At 37.2% G+C, this 22,685-nt stretch overlaps 2 protein-coding genes and 1 long non-coding RNA gene across 3 annotated transcripts; 1 reads left to right on the top strand and 2 right to left on the bottom strand.

Annotated features, from left to right (window-relative positions):
• Window positions 1–563: 563 nt before the first annotated feature.
• LOC133823181 (nucleoside hydrolase 5-like) lies at window positions 564–1,907 on the top strand. Its single transcript, XM_062255806.1, has 3 exons — window positions 564–755; window positions 1,426–1,605; window positions 1,745–1,907. Exons 1-3 carry the CDS (start codon window positions 564–566, stop codon window positions 1,880–1,882), a joined length of 510 nt encoding a protein of 169 aa, XP_062111790.1. The 3' UTR covers window positions 1,883–1,907.
• Window positions 1,908–14,207: 12,300 nt separating this feature from the next.
• On the bottom strand, window positions 14,208–16,377 carry LOC133819665 (uncharacterized). The gene is made up of 4 exons (XR_009886411.1): window positions 16,315–16,377; window positions 15,454–15,529; window positions 14,586–14,668; window positions 14,208–14,421 (listed from the first exon to the last, which is right to left on the bottom strand). It is a non-coding gene; the product is annotated as an uncharacterized LOC133819665 (long non-coding RNA).
• Window positions 16,378–17,133: 756 nt separating this feature from the next.
• On the bottom strand, window positions 17,134–19,656 carry LOC133823177 (phosphatidate cytidylyltransferase 1-like). Its single transcript, XM_062255797.1, has 7 exons — window positions 19,506–19,656; window positions 19,123–19,255; window positions 18,678–18,931; window positions 18,394–18,552; window positions 18,088–18,144; window positions 17,426–17,582; window positions 17,134–17,148 (listed from the first exon to the last, which is right to left on the bottom strand). Exons 2-7 carry the CDS (start codon window positions 19,192–19,194, stop codon window positions 17,134–17,136), a joined length of 714 nt encoding a protein of 237 aa, XP_062111781.1. The 5' UTR covers window positions 19,195–19,255; window positions 19,506–19,656.
• Between the last annotated feature and the right edge of the window lie 3,029 nt (window positions 19,657–22,685).

Raw genomic sequence — 22,685 nt, 5'->3', positions numbered from 1 at the left:
GTGCCTTGACATACTTACTTACCCTCTTATATATATCATCCTTGGGTGTATTAGTACAAGGTGAAATCCTTATTAGTATCTTATTGAAAAAAATCCTTTACATCACCGGTAGTGGTTTACAACGGATGGCATGTATAGGGATGATATTCTAAATCCATTAGCCATGTATCTTTCTTACTTCTCATTATTTTTTCTTGTTATTTATTGATTTGTTTTTGTGGTCTTATTTTTTTAGTCTTATTCTTGTGGTACATGTAGCTCATCTAAACTTTAGTTAACAAGAAAGAGTAAAAACATGATAAAACTGAAGCAATTGTATTATTAAGACATAAATAATATATACAAGTCATGTTTATCAATAGTTATCTAAATAAGAAACTGTGGAAATATTGAGTTTGAATCTGATTCAAAGTATTGTATTGTAATGTTTATTGGTTTGAAACTTTGTTTGTTTATTTGTTCCATGGCTTAAACACAAACCTTTTCTCAACAGAATTTGATAGCTTTCATCAAGTTTGGTGAGGACTGCATACTTTTCTGGGGTGTAAATGATCACAGTGAAAATGGTGTTGAAAAAAAACTTCTGGGTTGTTTTTGTTCTACTCCTTTTAGGATTTGCAGCTAATTTGCACACTGCAAAATGCGCTCCTCGGCCTAGGCCTCGCCGGATTCTCTTGGATACAGATGTTGATACGAATGATTTCTTTGCTCTGCTCTACCTCTTAAAGCTTAACAGATCAGAGTTTGAGTTAGAGGTAATTTAAGTCTTCTTTTGGTAAAAATAATCTTTTCAGTCTTCACGATTTGTCTATTACAAAGTTGAATATAGTATATCCAACTCAATTTTAGCCACTTAAAGGTTGGATAGCAGCACAAATATGAAAAAGTACATTTTTTTTCCCTTTCTATATTGATTCAATGAGTAAATTACGAGTAGATTATTTCATATTGATAGTTACATATTTTAATCCTTGATAACAAGTCATTGAGTTTTCTTTCTTTTTTTCTTTTTATATTTCTTTTCTTCTGGTATTGATGATGATAAGTATTAAAATAAAAAACCCTACTTTTTTCTGGACCTTAATCTCTCAAATATTTGGTCCTACTAATATTTATGTATATATGGTCAAAGGATAAAAGAACTCTTGGCCTTAGGACCATAATGTCGGATCAAATAATTCAATGCTGGCAGTTAACTTGTTCCTAGTCTTTTACCAATTACTATAATAACATCTTTTACTTTTAAAAGCTTCTTGCTTTGCTTTTTCTGACTTTAGCTCCCAAAGTCTCCAATTTTTTGAGCTCTCTTAATTCTCATTAAAAAATCTATCTCCTCAAAAGCTAATTTATTTTCGAACCATATATAGTACATAACCAACTTACAACATAGTGACACATAAGAATTTTCTTTTTCTTTTTTATTAGGGTGTGACTATCAACACAAATGCCTGGACTAATGCTGGACATTCTGTGAATCAAATCTATGACATCCTTTACATGATGGGGCGTGATGATATCGCTGTTGGAGTTGGCGGCGAAGGTGGAATACTAAAAGATGGTACCATTCTTCCTAATGTTGGTGGATATCTTCCCATAATAGAACAGGCATGAGCTCATTGATTGCCTTCTACATGTTTGATTTTTGTTTTTCCTCATAAAAAAACTTAGTACATTGCCATAACATGTATATCATACAATCTCAGTTAAAAGCCACTCTAATTTGTGTTTAGTTTATGTATGTCAGGGTGTTACAACCACTGGGGGATGTAGATATAGACAAGCTATCCCAGTAGGTATTGGAGGTCGTCTGGATGTTGATACAAATTTTGGCATTAGAAAAGCTTTTCTTCCTCAGGTATATATAAACTTTTATTTCCACTGATCTGTTATGCTTATTCTATGTATGATAAAAGAAATGTTTGCTTAAGTTGAGTTGGTAATTGGCTATCTTCCAGGGAGAATAGAATGTGGTTTATTAGTTATTAGAAGTGGAGAATCAATCTTTTTGCATTGTAAATTTGAATCTCAATGAATTGTAAAAAATATTTACCAACATAAATGAATCTCAAATATTTTGTTATGACTTAGGGAAGCAGGAGAAATAGACCTATTAAACAACCAACTACTCAGTAGGTAATGTATGAGAAAATATCTGCAGGTCCTATAACTGTTATGGTTATAGGAGCATTTACAAACTTAGCCATTTTCCTTATGTGAAATCCACATTTGAAGAAAAATGTGGAGCATATTTTTGTCATGGGGGTTGGAGTGAGATCAAAGAACCCAACAGGTTGTTATTAGTCTTATGACTTCCTACACTTTGGTTTTGAGGGTACTGCAAGAGTACTGATAGAGTGGCTATTAAGCATGTGAAAAATTGAATTCATAGCTTGTTGCAGTAATTAGCTAGAAAAGGAAAGCCAGACTTGTTCTGTTCTGCTTCTAGTTTTGTTGATGTTGTTATGTCTACCATTTCTCTTGCTTCTGATGGTACATTTAGGTTTGCTTCTGATGTTGTACTTCCTTTGATAATTCTAGATATGCATGTGTTTTGGTTTCCTCTGTTTTTATAGCTTAGTACTAGACCTTATATGCCTAAATTAGTATAGCACATAACGTTATGGATACAAGAAATAGATGACAGAAAATGAAATAGATTTTCTTTTGCTTCTGGCTTGCAACTAAAGTTGAATGATCAAGCATAAAGTATGATTGAGTTCTTCTATATCATATATAGACATTTTTCTTCAAAAATCATAAACTTGACACTAAAGCCAAGAGTTTAGAACACAAACAGGAAACATAAATTTAAGACATACCAGAAACCGTCTCCTCAAAACATCGATTCTTGTCATGTTTGATTTTTTATTTTATTGTTTTTCTTTATGATTTTGTTGTATAAGAAGTCAAAGTGTGATTCTGTTCTTATTCTTTAATTTTTTTGGGGATATATTGACAGAATTTAGAGTTCTGGATTCAATTCTTCCTTACATACTTTTTGATCATTGAGAATGATATATTTTTTATCTTGATACATTTCACAAGCCTTGTTTTAAGTTGCATGTTTTGTTGCTTCAGTCGTTGTTTTGCATGGTAGTACATCTTGCTATACCCTGCTGTTTCGTTAAGTTTTGGAGTTATTACAAATTTAATTTAAACTTTATATGCTTACAGGTGGAAACTAGCTTAAGTCTTATGTTCTTAATAATAAAAGGACATTTTTTTTACAATGTGCAGGTATATTGAGATGATTTCTTTGGAGCAATTCTTGACAACATTTGTAGTTGAGGCCTTTAGAATGGAAGAATGTATTTCACTAATTTTTGTATACATTTCTTGTTTTGTATTTAGTGATAAAAGAATCTGAATTTGGAATAAATTATGTTGTAATATGATTTCTTAAGCCTAGACTAGTAGACTAAATATTGTAATTACATTTGAGTAATTAATAAAAATCTATTTATGTTACCTTATTTGTCTTCAACTTTCATATTTGTTTTCCTAGTTTTGTGTAAGTAAAAAAATATTATGTTTCTCTAAGCTAATATAACACATGTGTTATACTAAAGTGTAGTATAACACAAAAAAAAAAGTTATACTAAAGTGTAGTATAACACAAAAAAAGTGTTATACTGAAGTGTAGTATAACACAAAAAAAGTGTTATATAATCGACTATAAATAAAATAATAAAACACTTATCTATATATTAAAATAACACAGAAATTGTGTTATCGTTGACAGTACAATAACACATCTGTATAACACTGATAAAGTGTTATGTAAAGTACTCTGACCTACGATAACATAGTCGGTCTTAACACATCAGAAAGTGTTATCGTATGTTTTGATAACACATTTTCGGTGTTATTAAAAGCATTTTTTCTTGTAGTGATAGCAATATACCCCTATATCAAAAATTAGAATATTGTATTTGAACTCAAATACCACTATTATAATTTTCAGACATGTCCTCTCTCTCACAAAAATAAAATTCTAAACCTAAAATCCACCTCAACTACAAATTCTCAAACTTATTTCATCAATTTTTTGAAATTTTCGTTCTGAAATAGCGCAACTATCTATGAATTCCACCTAATAAAAGTCATAAATTATGTATCTTTTACCAAAAAAAAATACCAACTTTTACTATTCATGGATAAGTACCTCATAACCTTATATAATGATGGATATAACAATAAAACATAAGTATACATATATATTAATATATTTATATATATATCAAATAATTCCATACAAAATTTTGTGGTGATTTTGCCAACTTTTTATTCTACTTTTCAATATGGGTTTTGGCTGCATTTTTCAATTAAAAAAAATTCAATATAAATTCATGGTATATTTGATGTTGTTCAATGCTAGTTAATGGTACATCGATAAGTACCTAACTATAAATTGTTACACTCCAAATTTTGAGACGAGTTTATTTAATCTCAAAATGTAGGCTCGCAAGAGTAAAAGTCGAATAAGAAAAGAAAAAGAAGCATGTTCATCTGTACAAGTGACTCACGCAAGTGCCATGTCATAGGCTCATCTCAGAATGAGGTGTTAGCTAGAAAGGAGAACTCCAATTTAGAGATAAACCTCAAAATCTCGGAGGATGGTAAGAACTCAAACCACGATGTAGGCTGGAAAACACTTTCATGGTGGACACCAGGCAGTTACAGTACAAGCCTACAATCGTGGGCTCGGTTATAATATTGTTTAATTAACGCTATGTTTATAGAATATTTTGTATTTTAAATGTTTGCTTGTATTTTGAATTCAAATTAGATATTAAAGTAACTCCCATAAAAACGTGGGAAGTAATATATGTAACCAAGTCTATAAATACTTGGAATGTAGTCACTTATTGGGGACAAATAATTTCTTGTACTCAAATTATGGGAAATTTCTTTTAGAGCTCTAACTGAGAACATTTAATAATAGTGACGCGTGGACTAGGTAGAGTTAACTACTGAACCATGTAAAAAATCTCTGTTCTTTTCTTTTATTCCTTAATCTTTGAAATAAGCTTAATTACTCTTATTATTATTTTTTGTTGACAAAAAATGTCGTCAATAGTTTGGTGCTTTCATTAAGAGCATTAATCTTTTTTTCAAATCTCCCATATAAATTTTTGTACATCATAAAATTGGCTGCACCTACTAGAAACATTTGCAGATCTGGAAGTGGACGACACTAGGAATAACCGAACTGCCCCACAAGCAGCTCAGAAAAATAACCTGAAACCTACGAGGCCTGCCACAAACAATGAGAGACTGCCTCCATCTTCGATTAGGCATCCTCCTTCTCCCTTAGGCCTCCATCAATAGTTTGAGACATACCGCAGCAGGCCCCAAGCAAACCTCAAATATGCGAGTGGGTACTGTTATCCCCAAAATTTGAAAATGATGATGTGGCAATAAAAGTGACAAGTGGCAAGAGATACTTGACTGATCAGTTACCTGCTCCGGCCGACCAGGTAGGTGTTTGGCTGACCGGTGGGGTTCATGGCTGGTCAGTCAGGTGTTTGGTCGACCGGTGAAGTGCTTGACCGATCGGTGGAGTGCTTGGCCGACTAGTGAGGTGTTTGGCCGATCGGTGGAGTGCATGGCCGGCCAGTGAGGTGTTTGGCCGACTGGTGGAGTGCATGGCCGAACAGTTTTTCTCCAAGGAGTGAAGTCGATTTACTGAACAAATTATTGTTATGTAAGCGAAATTCTAGCAATGACTTAGACTAGAATCAGCCGTGCCTAGGCGGGAATCTCTCAGATTATCCCAAAGAATCACGTATTGTTGTATTTTAAATATATTATTAATTAAATATTGTGAAAGTAATAGAAAGATCCCGATTATGAGGGATTTCGGTTTGTACGATCCTGGGCCTATAAATACAGAGCTCATGACATCATTTAGGGATTCAGATTTAGATTTTCCTAAGAGAGTATTTTTATTTTGAGAGAAGTATTGTATTCTTTTTGTTTATACTGAAGAAACTCAGTTGACTCAGGTTCATCTGATCTTTAGTGTGGATCTATAAATCGTAACTCTAAGTGGACTAGGCTATTACCAACAAATTGGGGCTGAACCACTATAAAAATCATTGGTGTCGTTTTTTCTCTTGAAGTTTTAGTGTAGTTTTGACGTTTACTCGTCGTTGGCCAAATTTGTGGTCAACATTTTGGTGCTTTCATTGAGAGCCTAAAAAGAAAAACAGACAATTTCCTTATTATTATGGCACCTAAGAACACCAATGCAGCATCCAAGAAGCCAGGTTCCTCTAAAGAGCCTGCTAGATCAGAAGGTCCTGGCCCTCAAGACCACGAGACTAAGCCTAGAGTCTTGCTTGAGGACATGACTCCAGAGGCTGAAAAACTCCAGAAAGCCATGGGGGTCTTCCAGGAGGAGATGGCGCAATTCAACGCCCGACAGGAGTCATTCGATGAAGAGATGGCTAGACAGAAGGGCGTGTTTGAGCTGTAGAGATGGGAGATGGATGCCAGGAGCGAAGAGATCAGGCGACGGCAGGAGGAGGCCGATAGGCGACACCGTGAGGCTGCACTCGCTCTGGAGGAGGCTACGTAGTTGACCCAGGCCAATGCCCAAGCTGCAGCGCGAGGAGCAGCTACCCAAGGAGCAAGGACCACAGATGCTGGTCAAAAAACTACTGACAGGCCCAATTCTCGAGGACCGAATAGAAGCGGGAGTAACCCTCCTGCTCGGGAAGAGGATGGGATCCGATCGGGCATTGCCTCTACTCAAAGGGGGAACTCTAGAACCCCCACTGGGAGCCATTGATCAGAAACTTCCAGATCTGGAAGTCACAAATCAGGCAGTAAAAAGACTCCACCCGGGTGGGAACAAACCAAAACTCCTCGGGGTAAAGAAACTTCGCACTTCAAAAATGGGCATGGTCGTGATGAAGCTGATAGTCATCACACCGACTAGTCAAAGGAAAAAGATGGCAACGACCAACGAGGAGGAAAAGACCGCTCGGCACAGACAAGAAGGCCACCACTGCATCCCAACCAGCAATGCAGTGGCAAGGAGCATGTCCCGCGCAGTAAGCCTTCCGAAAATACTTGGAGCATAGTGTTCGATCAATTAGGGAGGCATACCTCTCAGAAGGATTTAAGAGGCATCATTTCCGATAGGAGAAGGACCGTCCTGGTCGAAGGGAGAGATCCAAACCGGCCTACCAGTCAAGTAGAAATACTTGATGATGGTGCGCTGGATATGAACGCCCGACCAGGCGGTCCAGACCTTGAGCCCCCAGCGGTCGCCCCAGGCACCCAGGCCCATCTTGATGCGCTAACGGCTGCAGTTCAAGGTCTATCAAAATAACCTTCTGCAATCGATCCGGTAAACCACAGGAGTGGTAGCCCATTCTATACTCAAATTAGAGCAGCCCAGCCACCAGCAAAATATAAAGCACCGGTACTGCCAGTTTATACAGAAAAGGCAGATCTGATAAGGCATGTGGGGAAGTTCGAAGACCAAATGGAGTTGCTCGGAGTGAGCGATGACTATCGCTGTAGAGTTTTCCCCATTACGTTGTTTGATACTGCCCAGGAGTGGTATTGGAAATTTAAGCCAAACTCCGTTACTTCTTGGGAGAGTTTCAGGAAAGAATTTTGTAGGCAGTTCAGTGTTGCTCGGACCCCTCCAGTTTATGCCAATCACTTGGCATATATTAAACAAGGGAAAGATGAATCTCTCAAGAACTACATATAGAGGTTCATGAGCGAAGCCAACCGAGCAACTGCAGTTGGAGAAGAGGGGAAGATGGTTGCCATTTCTTCTGGCATAATCTATCGGAGTCCTTTATGGGACAGCATTCATCGCAATCCAATTTCAACATTACAACAATTTCTTGACCGGGCGGACAAATATGTGAAATTGGATGATGCGATTGAGAAGGGAGAGCAAGGCCTAAACAATCTAGGTGGATCAACTGATTCTCCTAAGAATGGTGGAAATGGACAAAGTGGTGGGAAGAAACGTGGAAATAACGGGTCTGAGTTCCATGAGGAAAAGAAGGCTAAGTCGGGACCAAACGACAAGCCAACTAAGTATGAGCCTCGGTTCACCAATTACACCACTCTTTCGGCCAGCTGAGCAGAGATATATCTCGCGAGTCATCAAGAGGTGCCCTACCGGAAACACCCACCCATCAGGAAGGAGATGAGTAAGAGAGACTTGAATATGTTCTGTTGTTTCCATGGAGACTATGGTCACGACACAAATGAATGCAATCATCTCAAAGATGAGATAGAGTTTCTCCTCCGGTTGGGGAAATTAAAAAAGTATCGAGCAGAGAAGACCTAGGGAGAGGGAAGTAACAATAATCATGGGTTTAAGCGATAGCGGTCTCCACCCTTGCAACCCGAGCATGTGGACTTTACTCTAGACACTATATGTGGAGGTATACATCTGGCTAGGGATAGCAACAAGGCAAGAGAGAGATATGCTCGAACACTCCGACATGAGTTGGACGCAACATCAACGTCTGAGGTCATGACTGTAGAAGAGCAACCTCCGAAGAACCCACGGTATGAAAGTGAGTCCCTCACTTTCACTGAAGATGATGCACGACATGTGAGATATCCTCATAATGACCCCCTCGTCATTACAGTCCAAATAGCAAACATGAACGTGAAGAGATGTCTGGTCGACACAGGGAGCTCTGTGAACATCATTTACAAATCATCCTTTGAAAGGATGAAACTATCCTTTAATGACTTGAAGCCATGCTCTCAAGTCATTTATGGATTTACTGGAGAAGGGTTGTCACCGGCCGGAACGATCAAGTTACCAATCACAACAGGAGATGCTCCCAAACACGAGACAGTTATGACGGAGTTTCTGATAGTTGACTGTTCGTCAGCTTATAATGTGGTGATCGGTCGACCACTACTCACAGCTTTGCATGCGGCAGTCTCTATATGGCACCTTTCTATGAAGTTCCCGACCAGTGCAGGCATAGGTTGTGTCCGAGGAGACCAGAGAGAAGCTAGAGAATGTTATAATGCCTCGGTAGCTAAAGCGCGAAAGGGGGCTAAGGAAAACAATATGATTGTGTGTGCAGATAGAGAGGAGGTAGAGGAGATGGATGTCGACCGAAAAAGCATTCAGTCGTAGCCGATCAGGAAAGAATGTTAGAAGAGGTTGGCCAAGAAAGCACTCTTGGTTTCAGTGAGCAACAATCCCCATCCGGTGATGAAGTCACCAAATAGGGCGTTGCCCAAAGTGAGGGAATGGACTTTGATTCTCGCTTTGGGGATTATGATAGTGAGGTGGGACCTACAGAAGAATTAGAGGAGGTCCCAATAGATGAGAATGACCCGGCCAGAGGGGTCAAGGTTGGAAAAAAGTTGATGTTAGAAGTAAAAGCACAGCTGGTAGAATTTTTGCGGAGGAATCAAGATGTCTTCGCCTGGTCTCACAAGGATATGGTGGGTATCTCACCAACTGTGATCAGCCATGTGCTCAACGTGGATGAAAGCTATCCAGCAGTCCAGCAGAAGAGAAGATTGCTTGACAAGGATCGGGCAAAGGCTCTCAAGGAGGAGGTGGAGCGACTAAAGGAAAACAGGTTCATAAGGGAGACTTATTATCTCGCCTGGGTTTCAAACCCAGTATTAGTGCCCAAGTCCAATGGAAAGTGGAGGACTTGTGTGGACTTTACCGATCTGAACAAAGCATGTCCTAAGGATTGTTTTCCTTTGCCAAGTATAGACCAGTTGGTTGATACGACCTCTGGTCATGAAACTTTGTCTTTTATGGACGCTTACTCAGGGTATAATCAGATTAGTATGCAGCCTCCCGACGAGGAGCATACCATAGGGCTGTACTGTTATAAGGTCATGCCATTCGGCTTGAAGAATGCGGGAGCCACCTACCAGCGTTTAGTGAATGGCATGTTCTGTGAATTAATCGAAAAAAACATGGAGGTGTATGTAGACGATATGCTAATAAAGTCAAAGGAATCTGAAGGACATGTACGAGATTTGGAGGAATGCTTTGCAATACTGAGAAAGTACAGCATGAAGTTGAATCCCCTCAAATGCTCGTTCGGAGTAAGTCTTGGAAAATTTCTTGGGTTTATTGTTAACTCGCGAGGAATAGAAACGAATCCAGAGAAGATAAAGGCGCTCACGGAAATGAAGTCTCCAGCTAGGATTAATGATATGCAAAGCTTGACTGGGCAGATTGCTGCTCTAAGCAGGTTCATTTCTAAATCAACGGAAAAATGTGTCCCGTTTTTTAACTTGCTTAGAGGGAGCAAAAAATTTTAATGGACAGAAGAATGTGAGCAAGCTTTTCAAGTCATAAAGGAACACTTGGCTCAACCACCTGTTCTTTCAAAGCCAGTAGATGGGGAGGACCTTTTTGTTTACTTAGCAGTCACCGAGCATGCTGTCAGTGCTGCTCTGGTACGAGAAGAAGATAAAGTGTAGCATTTGGTGTACTATGTTAGCAAGCGGCTGATAGGAGTAGAGTCAAGGTATCCCGTGATCGAGAAGTTGGCCTATTGCTTGGTACTTTCATCTCACAAATTACGACCGTACTTCCAGGCACATCCCATTCAAGTACTTACCGACCAGCCCCTACACCAAGTCTTACAGAAGCCAGAGTCATCTGGTCGTTTACTTAAATTGGCGGTTGAATTGGGCCAATTCAAAATCAAATATCAACCAAGGTCCGCTATTAAAGGATAAGCTTTGGCGGACTTTATTATTGAATGTACTGGGATTCCTGATATTCCCGACTAGCAAGAGCATGCGACTGGGCAAAGAGAGGATTTTCCTACTTGGCAACTTTTTGTTGATGGATCGTCAAAAGAACATCATTCGGGAGCAGGAATTATATTAATCACACTGGAGAGGCACCAAATTCATTACGCGCTGAGGTTTGGATTTAACGCTTCTAATAATGAGGCAGAGTATGAAGCCCTACTAGTAGGATTGTGCCTGGCTAAAGATGTTCGTGCCCGGTCGGTTGAAGTAAACAGTGATTCCCAATTGGTGGTCTACCAAGTCTTAGGGGAATATCAAGCAAGGGGCTTGCACATGATGGCATACTTGAATAAAACAAAGGATCTGCTAGCACAATTCAAAGAGTATACTATTAAGCTAGTACCACGGGAGCAGAACTCTAATGCAGACGCTCTAGCAAAATTGGCTAGTGAAAAAGATGCTGAAACTTTGAATATAGTACCAGTGGAATACTTGGCAGAGCCCAGTATTAATGAAGGAGAAGCCATGCCCATCACAATAGCTGACACTTGGATGACACCCATCATTACTTACCTTGAGCAAGGAGTCCTACCAGATAATTGTAATGAAGCCAAGAAGATTATGAGGCAAGCTGCTAGGTATATTATGATGGATGGGGTATTGTATAGAAGAGGGTACTCTATGCCACTGCTTAGATGCATAACACCCGACCAGTCGAAAAACTTGTTGTCCGAAGTGCATGAGGGATTCTGCGGAGATCATGCGGTGCGGCAGAGTCTATCTAAAAAGATTTTGTAGCAAGGATTTTTCTGGTTTACAATGAATGAGGATTCCATGGAATATGTGAAGAAGTGTGATAAATGCCAGAGATTTTCTAAAGTACCAAGGGCACCTCCGAATGTCTTAAAGCAGATGCAGAGTCCATGGCCTTTTTTAGTATGGGGAATTGATCTAATCGGAAAACTGCCCAAAGAAAAAGGAGGAGTACAGTTTGCAGTAGTTGCTGTGGATTATTTCACCAAATGGACCAAAGCTGAACAACTAGCAACGATCACCTCAAAGAAAGTGTTAGATTTTGTAGTTAAGAATATAATATGACGCTATGGTCTGCCCAAGAAGATAGTCTCTGACAACGGCACTCAGTTCGATAGTTACTTGTTTACCGATTTCTGCACTAGACATGGCATTACAGAGAGTTTCTCCTTGGTAGCTCATCCACAAGCTAATGGGTAGGTTGAAGCCGTAAATAAGACTTTGAAGGATACTCTAAAAAAAGCGTCTAGAACAAGCCAAGGGTGCTTGGGCGGAAGAATTTCTAGAGGTCCTTTGGTCATATAGGACTACAGCCCGGACAGCGACTGGTCATACCCCTTTTTCCTTGGCATATGGATATGAAGCCATGTTGCCTATCGAAGTAGACCCACCGTCTCATCGGAGAGCCACATATGACCAGGAGGAGAATCACCAGTTGTTAGCTAAATCTTTGGATTTGTTAAAGAGAGACGAGAAAAAGAAAGCCTGAGAGTTGCTGCCCATTAGCAAAAAGTGGCTCGCTATTTTAATTCCAGAGTTAGAAATTGGAAGTTCCAGGTCGGAGATTTGGTCCTTAGAAAGGTGTTCATCAAAGACCTAGCCGTTGGAGTGCTAGGACCAAATTAGGAGGGACCATGTCAGATTGAGCAAGTCCTACCACCCGACACTTACAAACTTTCTCGATTAAATGGAGAGCTGATCAAGAACTATTGGAACTGCGAGCACTTAAGGAAATATTATCAATAAATACTGCTTATAGAGCAGTAGCTTAGTTTCAAGTGTTTAACTTGTTATTTAAGTTTGTTTGTAAACTGGCTATTTGCTAACCAGTCATTTTATTTTTAAAAAAATTTATTTTGTTTGAGACTCGTAATTAGACACGCTTTTTCCTTTTCTTTTACGAGTACTAAAAGAGATCACGCGCAGCGCGGTTGAATCTTGCTAAAATTTTTGCATATGTGTTGATTATTCTTACTTTGGCAGTGTTCAACTGTTAGTGCATTTTAAAAAAAAAAAAGGTTTCTGAGAGGAAAAAACCGGGCAGTGTTCAACTGGTCGGTCTTCGTCAGATAAATGGCTAGTATGTAAATGGTCGAATGTTTGGCAGTGTTAAACTGCTGAAATATCCTCTTTATATTCAATGTGTTTCACGAGTAATAACCGCTCGGACAAATTCGGTCAAGTAGCAAGTGATCAAGGATTTTTCAACCCTCAATCACTTGGGGGGCACATAGGGTATACTGGTATATAATTCAACACAAGCAATGAGAACACGAGCAAAGATATTTGTTCTCAGGGTGACTTATAAATTTTTGAAGTCAATAAAGGCCGTTAAGCTAACATGTTTTACAAAGCTTAAGTAGCTTGGAATTTTTTTCAAAATTTTAAGTTAAGAACAACTATTCGTGTGTAAACAAAATGCTATGCTCATAAAATGTTAGAGCAATAAGAATGTGAGAAAGCATACTTAGTAGCGACTTATGAAATGTTTAGAATTTCTAAGTTAGAAAACTAAGTACTCATATGAAAATGTAAGGCATCTATCATAATAAAACTTTTAAATGGCTCAAGTCTAGAAAAGTAAGTGTTCATGCCAACAGCTCGGTCATACGAGCAAAGTATAATAACAAGATATAATATAAATGTCTACTAGTTGGATAAGGAGTTCTCTGGTCAGCTAAAGGCTCACTGGTCGGCTAGGGGACTCCCTGGTCAGATTGTCACTCAGGTTGATCAACACCATCCTCAACATTGGTGACTTCCTCCGGTCGGAACGATAACGTAGGAGAAAGGGGTGTAACACCAGTAAGATTGGCTGCCTCCTCAGTGGCCTTTGCCTCGTACTTGGCAAGTTCTTCTGCCTTGGCCTCTTCTGTGAGAAAGTCAAGGTTGAGTGGCTTGTCACTACAAGAAAAAACAGTATTCATAACACTTAAAAAGTGCTATCGGGGACTATTGATAGCACTTCTGAAAATGCTAACGTAGCCCATGTTATTAAAAGTCCAGTCTTTTCTATAACATTTTTTGAATGTTATGTTCGGTGTTATCTTAAACTATTCAATAACACATTTTTAGGTGCTATAATATTCAAATAATAACATTTAGATAGAGTTTTTGATTATAAATTTGAAGTTTAATCTTGTATTTTTTTCATAACACTTTTCAACTATTACATTTGATTATTTTGATAACATTTTTAGTTTGTTATATTATATAAACCATAACGATTTTTTACGCTTATAATATGCTTTTAAATCATAACATATAGTAATAAAATTTTAAATTTTATTTTGATAAATATACTTATATGGTTTTTTTTTAATTAAAAGATTTTCATTATTGTATTTTGATAAAAAAAAATTCAAAATTAATCATAAAATGTAATTCTCAATAGATTGATAAACCATAAGTATTACATTAAACAATAACTAATTCAAACCATGAATGTGTCTACTTCATGAGATCTTAGTTCTAACTTAAGTTTGAAAGCATAACATAATAAAGTTTTATAATCTTGAACAATTTTTACTTCAAAAATGAAAAATAGAAACATTACAAGATACACAAAAGTAAACCATGCGTGAAACTTGCTCCATCCTTCAATTCATCATCCTTTGTGCACTTGTCTTTGTTGTGAGTCCATTTGTTTAGCTACAACAAAATTTAAATAAGTAATGCTTCAACTTAAAGTTATAGTAAACTAAAAGAGTACATAAAAAAAGTTAATTACCTAATTATAACTTTATCAGCTGTCCATGCAATTATACTACAAGCAAAATCTGCTCTATAAAAAGATAATATTAGGGCCTTCTCACCTTAAAGAATGCAACCGTCCAACAACAGCAGACTTCTCATGCCAAAAAAATGGTGTGGGTTTAACATGCTTCTTGATGATAGACTGCATAAACATAATACCAAAAATCAGCTTGACCCAAATTATATATTTGTGTTTGTGTGTGTGTGTATTATATACATGCGTTTATAATCAAAGCAAGAGAAACTGGGAGCATCAAATAAAGTAAGTTTTCTCATTGAAAAGTTTCCATCAACACTTTGTCTCAAATTAAAAGGTAGGTGTAAAAATCGAGTCATTTAAAAGTTAAAAGATGCCATTGGTGCTCAAAACCAAATGTTTGTTTTCCAATCCAATCACACAATTTAATTGATAAAGCTGAGATGCCAGGCATCATTAATGCCACACAAACAATTACTCTAGAGTCCAGACTAAAACTAACAAAAAAGGTTAATAAACTGATTCATAAACACAAAAATAAATCATTGGTAATGAAAGTTACTACAACCAATTTTTTTTTTTAACTAGGCTCTCCACCTAAAAAATTTGAACAAGAAACCATAGCAATTGCTATGTAGGTGCCCAGGAAAAATTTGAACAACAGATCTTGTTGGAGTAAATTACATGCCTCACCATTTGAGCTACCCCTCTTAAGTTACTACCACCAAATTAACTAGTTCAGATTAAAATATTTTCAAAGGTTTCCTTACCAAAATTTATTTTCATTAGTTCCAATGAGAATTGTTTGGAAGCACATGCTATAGAAGAAAGTTGTATATCCTTATCTAGTAAAATTTCAGAACTCTTTTCAAGTCCCGCATAGAATTATGTTGCATTAAACTTCCAAGATTTAGAATATTAACTGCTATAAAAAATACAAACCATTGTACCTTATTTGGATAATGAACTCCACTTGGTGGTCTAGGAATGTGTACATGGAAGGCTGGACACTTGTAGAACACTGACCTAAATAAACAGAAACAAAGATTTATCAAATATGATAGCAAAGATTCTCATTTGTATACGTCCAGACGTGATGAGGAAGTAACATGCAACTTACAAGACTTTATTATCAGCAATCATATCCATGCCAGAAACTACTACCAATTAAACATGCATCTGCAAAAGAAAACTCTACAAACTTAGATAAACTATGCAATTAAAATTAAAATAACTAAAAAAGAAAACTATTCAAACAAAAAAGTTGGCAAGGAGTACAAATCCTCCACATCTTTTATATCAAAGAAAATTATCATCTTTTAAATAAATTGTGAACACTTTTTTAGAAGTGACATTTTTGGTTTTTGATAAGAAACGAAACTTTGTTTTATCACAATATGCAAGACAGACATAAACAACCTTTAATCCTTTATTATTTATTTATTTTTCAAAAGAAACAAACTTGTATTTATTGTAAAGCTAATACAAGGAAAATGTGGTATGAATAAGCACAATATGCAAAACACTTGGGGATTGTAAATTAACAAATTACAAAACACAATTCCAATCCCTGGCAAAACCAGAGAACAATACTACCTTAAACTTTTAACATTATACACCAATTTTGCTACCCAAAATTCAAACTTAACCCAAAGAGTTTCCCTGGTAGCTTCAACATCCTAAAAAAACTTCTAATTCATTTCCAGCAATATCTTGTGTACTGAATTAGTACACAGCAATAATGTAATATTATTAATGTTTCAAAAACTATTATATCGTAAATAGATGCATTACTTTAAAGCAATACCTACCCGGAACTTGGCACACTGTAGGTTTGCACGTGAGAAGAATACATCTCTAAGACAAGCATGGATTAAGTCCACATAAGACAAATCCTACAATTCCACAGAAACATATTAAGTGAAACTTCAAAAATAAAGTAAGCAAGAGTGTTGTCTTTATTAAATGAAGCTTTCCTTCTTTCAATGAAGAAATATTGCTCTAGAAACCATATCTTGGCTAACCAAAATGTGAAATTCTAATGCAAGACTTTCATTATTTTTCTTATAAAACCAAAACTGTTGTTGCAAGCACAAGGTTGTGAAAAATTACCAGTTTTGAAAGATCAAGGCCAGAAAGTTTAACACCTCGAAATCTAACTTTCTACTTAAGACAGCATTGATTTCCTCCATAAGTCCCTGCAATCAATAATTTATGGTTGGCCAGCAGTCACTTATGATGAGTAACAAGAAGATGAAACATGGAAAATCAGATATATTATATCATCTTACATAAGTAAACACACGAAGCTGAAGGAATATAAAATGAAATCTGAAGGAATAATATGTAAACTAAATACCATTTCAGGATCCTGACACACAGTATGCCAACCACTGAACATTGTAGCAAGCATTGAATAAGGCTCTCGTTGAGTCAAAGTATCAACAGTAGTGTAAAATTTCTTCCCCCCTGCAACCAATAATAAATTACATTCAGTCTACCATGCATAGATATGCACTCAATATATTAAGATCTATCTTTCAAAAATAAATTACATTCAGTCTACCATGCAGAAAGAAAAGTTTTCTGTATAATTCAGTGCTTCCAAACACAGTAATATGACTGGCTTACTACTGATTAAGTATCTGAAACAAGTCAGAAGGAAAAAATAATAAATCCTATCTCTGGTATTGATTCATGAGCCAAATAGAAACCAATTTCCACATATCTACAACCAAACTATAGTGTGGATCTACACATAGACAATCCTTAACAAATAAGATGGTGACTGAGGCTGGACCACAACCATCACTTTATAACTGAGAAGGAAACTAAATTTAACTTTGTAATGCTACAGTTCCTAAATCTCAGGAATATGCACAAGAATGCTAAATGTGCATCGCATAGGAAAAATAAGCTTACCAAAAATGCAGATATGACAGTTGTAACAGAAGCATCAATGAATCCCTCCCATGTTTTTTTTGGAGATAATTTGATCAATGGGGTTCTTCCAAAAAAGAACCCAAAGAAATATGCAGCAATGTCGTTGATAACTATAAGTGTTGCTGGAAGAAGAAACCTGCATGCATATTTGACGGTGCATCAAGAAAGAGAAACAAGATTTGGAAAAAAAATAAAAAAGAGTCTACATTGAAGACACATAAAGATCAAATTTGGGGAATAACAATCTTACATAAATAAGCTCAGCATTTCCATAAAATATTAAGCACGTAATTAGTGAACACAAAATACAATATCAGGCAGGTATGAGGAAATAATTTATTACTTTTATAGCCTTCTAAAGATATTATACAAGACCCTTCACAGTTCTCATTTATAGAGGATATAAAAAAATGTAATAAGTACAACCATCATGTAATTTCTTGATCCAATAATAATAATAATAAGAAAGCTGCAAAAGGTCGAAGACGTGGAATTAAAGAAATATTTAGTAAGAAACTAAGCAACCTGAGATTTCCATAAAAAGTTGTTTTACAAGATAATTCCTTCGAAAATGTTGGCTACTGTGAAAGAGGACTGGGTAAACACAATAATCATGATCATGTGTGTCCATGCATACTGACCAAATTGATATTTGTACATCCTCTTCTTCTTCAATGTAATGATGAACCACACAAAACCTAAGCCAAAGCACAAAATAAAGAAGAAATATATAAATATAAGCCAGTTAAACATAACCAAAAAAAAGAACTAAAGCCAACAGAAAAATTAACCAAAAAGCAATGAGCAATAAGACAGGATTCTGGATTCAAAATTATATATAAAGCTAACTAAAAAGAAGCAAGTAAATGAAATGCTAAGTGATATTTAAACTAAAACATGGCTTTAAGATGAAATGTCTGATAGCAAAATCCAAATTGTCACCATACAACAAACTTGCGATATATAAGGTGTAGCAGATAACCATATGATACTTGATAAGGCTGCTAACAAACTGATGGAGAAAGTTGTCCGAAGTTATAGTATTAAAAAGCCGTTGACTGAGAATGCGACCATATACAAATAACATGGCAGTGAAGAAGAAGAGCCTGAGCATACAAGTCAACAATGAAAGAAAACAAAATACGTCATTAGTTATCATTATATAAGTTGACTGTTTCAATTGTAAAATCACACTTCAACTATTACCACGACAAGAAATTAGTAATCTGACCAATTTAACAGCCTAAATCCTGGGAGATGCCTCTCTTCATGGTCTCGCCTTAGTAGGTTGAACAACTCTTTCGCCATAAAGATTTGGATAACAACTATCATAACAGTAATACAGAGATGACCCATATATATAATGAATGCAAATCCCCCAATCATCCAAACAGAAGAGCATGCCCGTATCCACATAGACCTGTACTTGTTACTGTCATCAACAAGTAAATTGCCTCCATTGGCTATACTAACATCTGGAACAACCTGAGAGGCCAACAGGATATCTCAAAAAAAAAATCCAAGGTTGAATATCAGCTATTATTAGAAAATTTTCAAATTTCAATTGTAACCATCATCCCATCTCTTATAACAAATCCAAAACCCAATAAATACAACATCATTAATTTTAAATGTGAATGACAATGACCAAAACCTGATTTTATGATGTGACTAACCTCATTTGAACGTCTTCGATGTCGAACCCGACCAGTTGGTGTTAATGGGGTGCTAGTGTTATCCTTCTGCATGCTCTTTAGTTTGGATTTCACTCTTACAAAAAAGCATACATATAATGCACAAAAGCCCTACCTGAAAGATTCAGACCATATAGTAGGCAATTATAAGCAACCACCTATAACTCTTAGATTTTCAGCTAATATGTACACATAATTCTCCAAGATTCTGAAACTGGGATGTGCATGATTTCTATTATTAGCTTTAAAAATAATCCAGGTTTCCCATCAGAAAGCTCCCCGAATAAATTTTAGATCCCAAAATAAAATAAACGATGAAAAATTGCATATTATACAAACTGCAATAGAGGTTTTATTGTTCTCACCTACAAGAAGAGGAATGAAGCTAAGAACCAAACAACTAAGAGCCCCAGACCACCACAACCAAAGATCAAAATGTCCACCAATAAATATACAACTGTGGTACGACCCCCCAACAGCTCCTTGAACTAAAAATTGGACAAGAGGATCAAGAATTTAAGCATTAAAGACATGGAAAGTAGAGCTAATAATTATAAGAGATACCATCTACGATGACCTTGGAAGCAATGACCCATAATTTTCAAATAGGACCAACAAACCAAAACTGGAAATGGAGGCATCGAACTAACAGAAAACAAAAAAGTCGTTAAATTTTAGCTAGAAGATCAGTATCCCACAAAATGTTCAAAACCATTTTGAAAAGTTACCATGTGAACGTAAATTATAGTACTAGAAGTAGTAACCATTGCTAGAAATTAAGAAAAACAACAACCCATATATTCAATGTCAAAAACAATATACACCAGTCTATATTTAGCCTAGTTCATCCATGTTAAATAACTCAAGCACCTTCACTCACCCTAGACAATGGAACTACTTATTTTGTAGAATAGAATCTATAGAAACAAACGTTTCGATATATTTATTAACTTTGAAGTGAAAAAAAATTAATAGTCAATAGAATACTCAACAATCTAAACCGAAACATTTGGTAAAAATAAGAACAAACTTATTGAACTCGTAACTATATTTATATGAGCTGTGGATGGGCAAAAAAACTCAATATCGAAAGGTGCAATCTGGGGATGGGCAAAAAAAAAATATGAAGAATGAGATAAGGTGATTAGTGGAACATCCACCACAAAAACAGGGTAAACATGGATCACCTGAAATAATGAATTTACTCTCACTTTAGAAATGGAAAGCTCCAGTTTTTTTTTTTTAAATGAACTTTATAAGAAAATCTAACAACGATTGAATAATAGCAGAGCAATACCAGCCACGATCGGAAGAGAGTGAAAGAGACTCCTCGTCGCTGAGGCGATCGGTGAACACAACAACTGTCCAGATGGAGAGGCAGAGAGACGCGACTCTGGAGCGAGTCTTCGTGAGGTAGAGACTTCGGTGAGGGCGGAGAGACTTCGTGAGGGCGGAGGCAGAGATGAGTTGAGGGCGGTGAGTCTTCGTGAGGGCGGAGAGGGCGGAGAGGGCTTCGTGAGTGAGAGATTGAGGCTGAGAGAAAGGGTAACTTAGAGAAAGGCTTGAGAAAATCTGAGAGAAAGGGAATTTTGGCATAAATTCATTCAGCCGCCTGGGATTTTAGTCATATGGCGCCAAAAATTTTAATCCCCACTATTCATCAGTTCTGTGTTAATTTTAATCCCCCATTAATAATAGCATTTTTAAAAATATGCTATTCTTTAATGTAATATATACTCAATATTGTTGTAGTGTGTTCAACTTCCATACCTGGTAGAAGCAGTTGAAACAAATCTCTTCATAGCGGGCAAGATCGGCTTCCTTTTCTCACTTCAGCTCCTCGTTCTCGCAAGTTAGTTTTTCCAGCTGATCAGTCAATGTCTTGTTAATTTGAATTTGTTTTTGGTTTTTGTCAGCCAGCTCCCTAAGAGATCCATCCCGCTCGACAATGGTCTTCTCCACCTGCTCAACCTTGGATCTGAGATCCTTTTTAGAGGAAGTTAGAGTTTCTACTTTGGTTTGGGCTTCCACCAGCTGATCATTCAAGACCTTGATCAACTCCTTGTAGTCTACTGCTTGGTGCTAAGCATGGCTGATTGTAATAAGCGACTGCAGTGGAAAACAGAAAGTTACCACAAGTAAAAATAATTAATAACAAATTGGGATGTTTTATGATAAAATACTTACATTCATCAGTTGGGCAAGCCCCCTTTGCAGGACGACTTCAACACTAAGCCAAGGAAAAGATTCAAAGCTTTGAATTGTTGAAGCATCATGAAGAGTTTGCTCAAGCAATTCCTTCCCAATGTTGCCAGCAATGCGAAGAGGCTCACTTAAGCCTGTCGAGCGAGTGGGGGTTAAACTCGCAGAGGGAGAAATTGATGAGGGAGTCAGCTACGGGATCGTGATGGGCTGCTCGAGTTGTCTTCCCTGGCTGGTCGAAATTGTCCTTGGAAATTTGTTTGGAGGATTTGAGCTACTTCCCTCCCCAGGTTTCCTCTTTTGGGTAAGGGTAGTGTTGAATTGCTTGAACATCTCTAAATCTGCAAAAGAGTGAACACAAGATTTGTTAGTAAAAATTAGAGTAATATGTAGATAAATATTTTTACTACTACCAGACAACTCTATAGATTCCGTATAACCAAACATCAAACTATGACTACTGAACCTGAGTTTAGGATTTGATCAAGAAAGTCATCCTCTTCTTCAGATGATGAGCTGAAGTCCCTATGAAGCTCAATGGTCTTTCCTTTCCCAGACTGTGTGCGAGCGAAACATCTATGTTGATCCTCTGGCAAGGGTTCCCTTATAATAAGGTCGTCTGGTCTACGAGAGTAGGGAGATGGTTCAGGAGAGAATTGATCAGTCACTACTTCAGTGTCAGCGTTGGACTGGTCAGTTGCATTCGCTTCCTCAGTAGTGCTTTCTCCTATGATGTTTTGGTTGCTTGGTAATAGCCCCACCATCTGAAGATTGTCCACATTAACCAACTCTTTTACATTCTTGTCCTCGGTGGACATGTTGGCCAGTTCTTCTGCTCAGGAACACATTTCCTTGGTAGGCAGAGGCTGGTTTAACAGACCCGCATGTGTGAAGGCTAAGTTGTTGGCCTTTATGAGCAATACCGTGGAGGTATTTGATCCCTTTATGCCTGTGGAATAGGTGGAAAAAACCTGTATTCTTGTGGCTTGGGTTGGTCCTAAAGTCGAAGAGGTAGTGTACTTCATGAGGTGTGGGTGGATCCCAACCTTGCAAGAAGTATAGAATGTATAAAGCGGACAATGCCTGAATTCCATTGGGAAAAGGAGAGACATTGAAGTAATCCGCTATTGACCGGAAGAAAGGGTGCAGCGGAATAGTAGCTCCTGCGAATACATGGTACCTAGACCAGGCACAGTAAGGTCCACCAGGCTTGTTGGCTCTCTGATGAGGATGCGGGCATATCACGTTAACCCCTTTTAGGCCCGAAGCTTGAATGTGTTTATCAAACATGCAGGGGTTAAGTTTGGAAGGTTTGGCTGTGAACCAAAAGGGTGTTTCGTCTT

The sequence above is a fragment of the Humulus lupulus genome, chromosome 1 (assembly GCF_963169125.1).
Source record: "Humulus lupulus chromosome 1, drHumLupu1.1, whole genome shotgun sequence".
Taxonomy (NCBI): domain Eukaryota; kingdom Viridiplantae; phylum Streptophyta; class Magnoliopsida; order Rosales; family Cannabaceae; genus Humulus; species Humulus lupulus.
The sequence above is the reverse complement of the archived record's forward strand: the minus strand, read 5'-3'. Positions and strand labels throughout refer to the sequence as shown.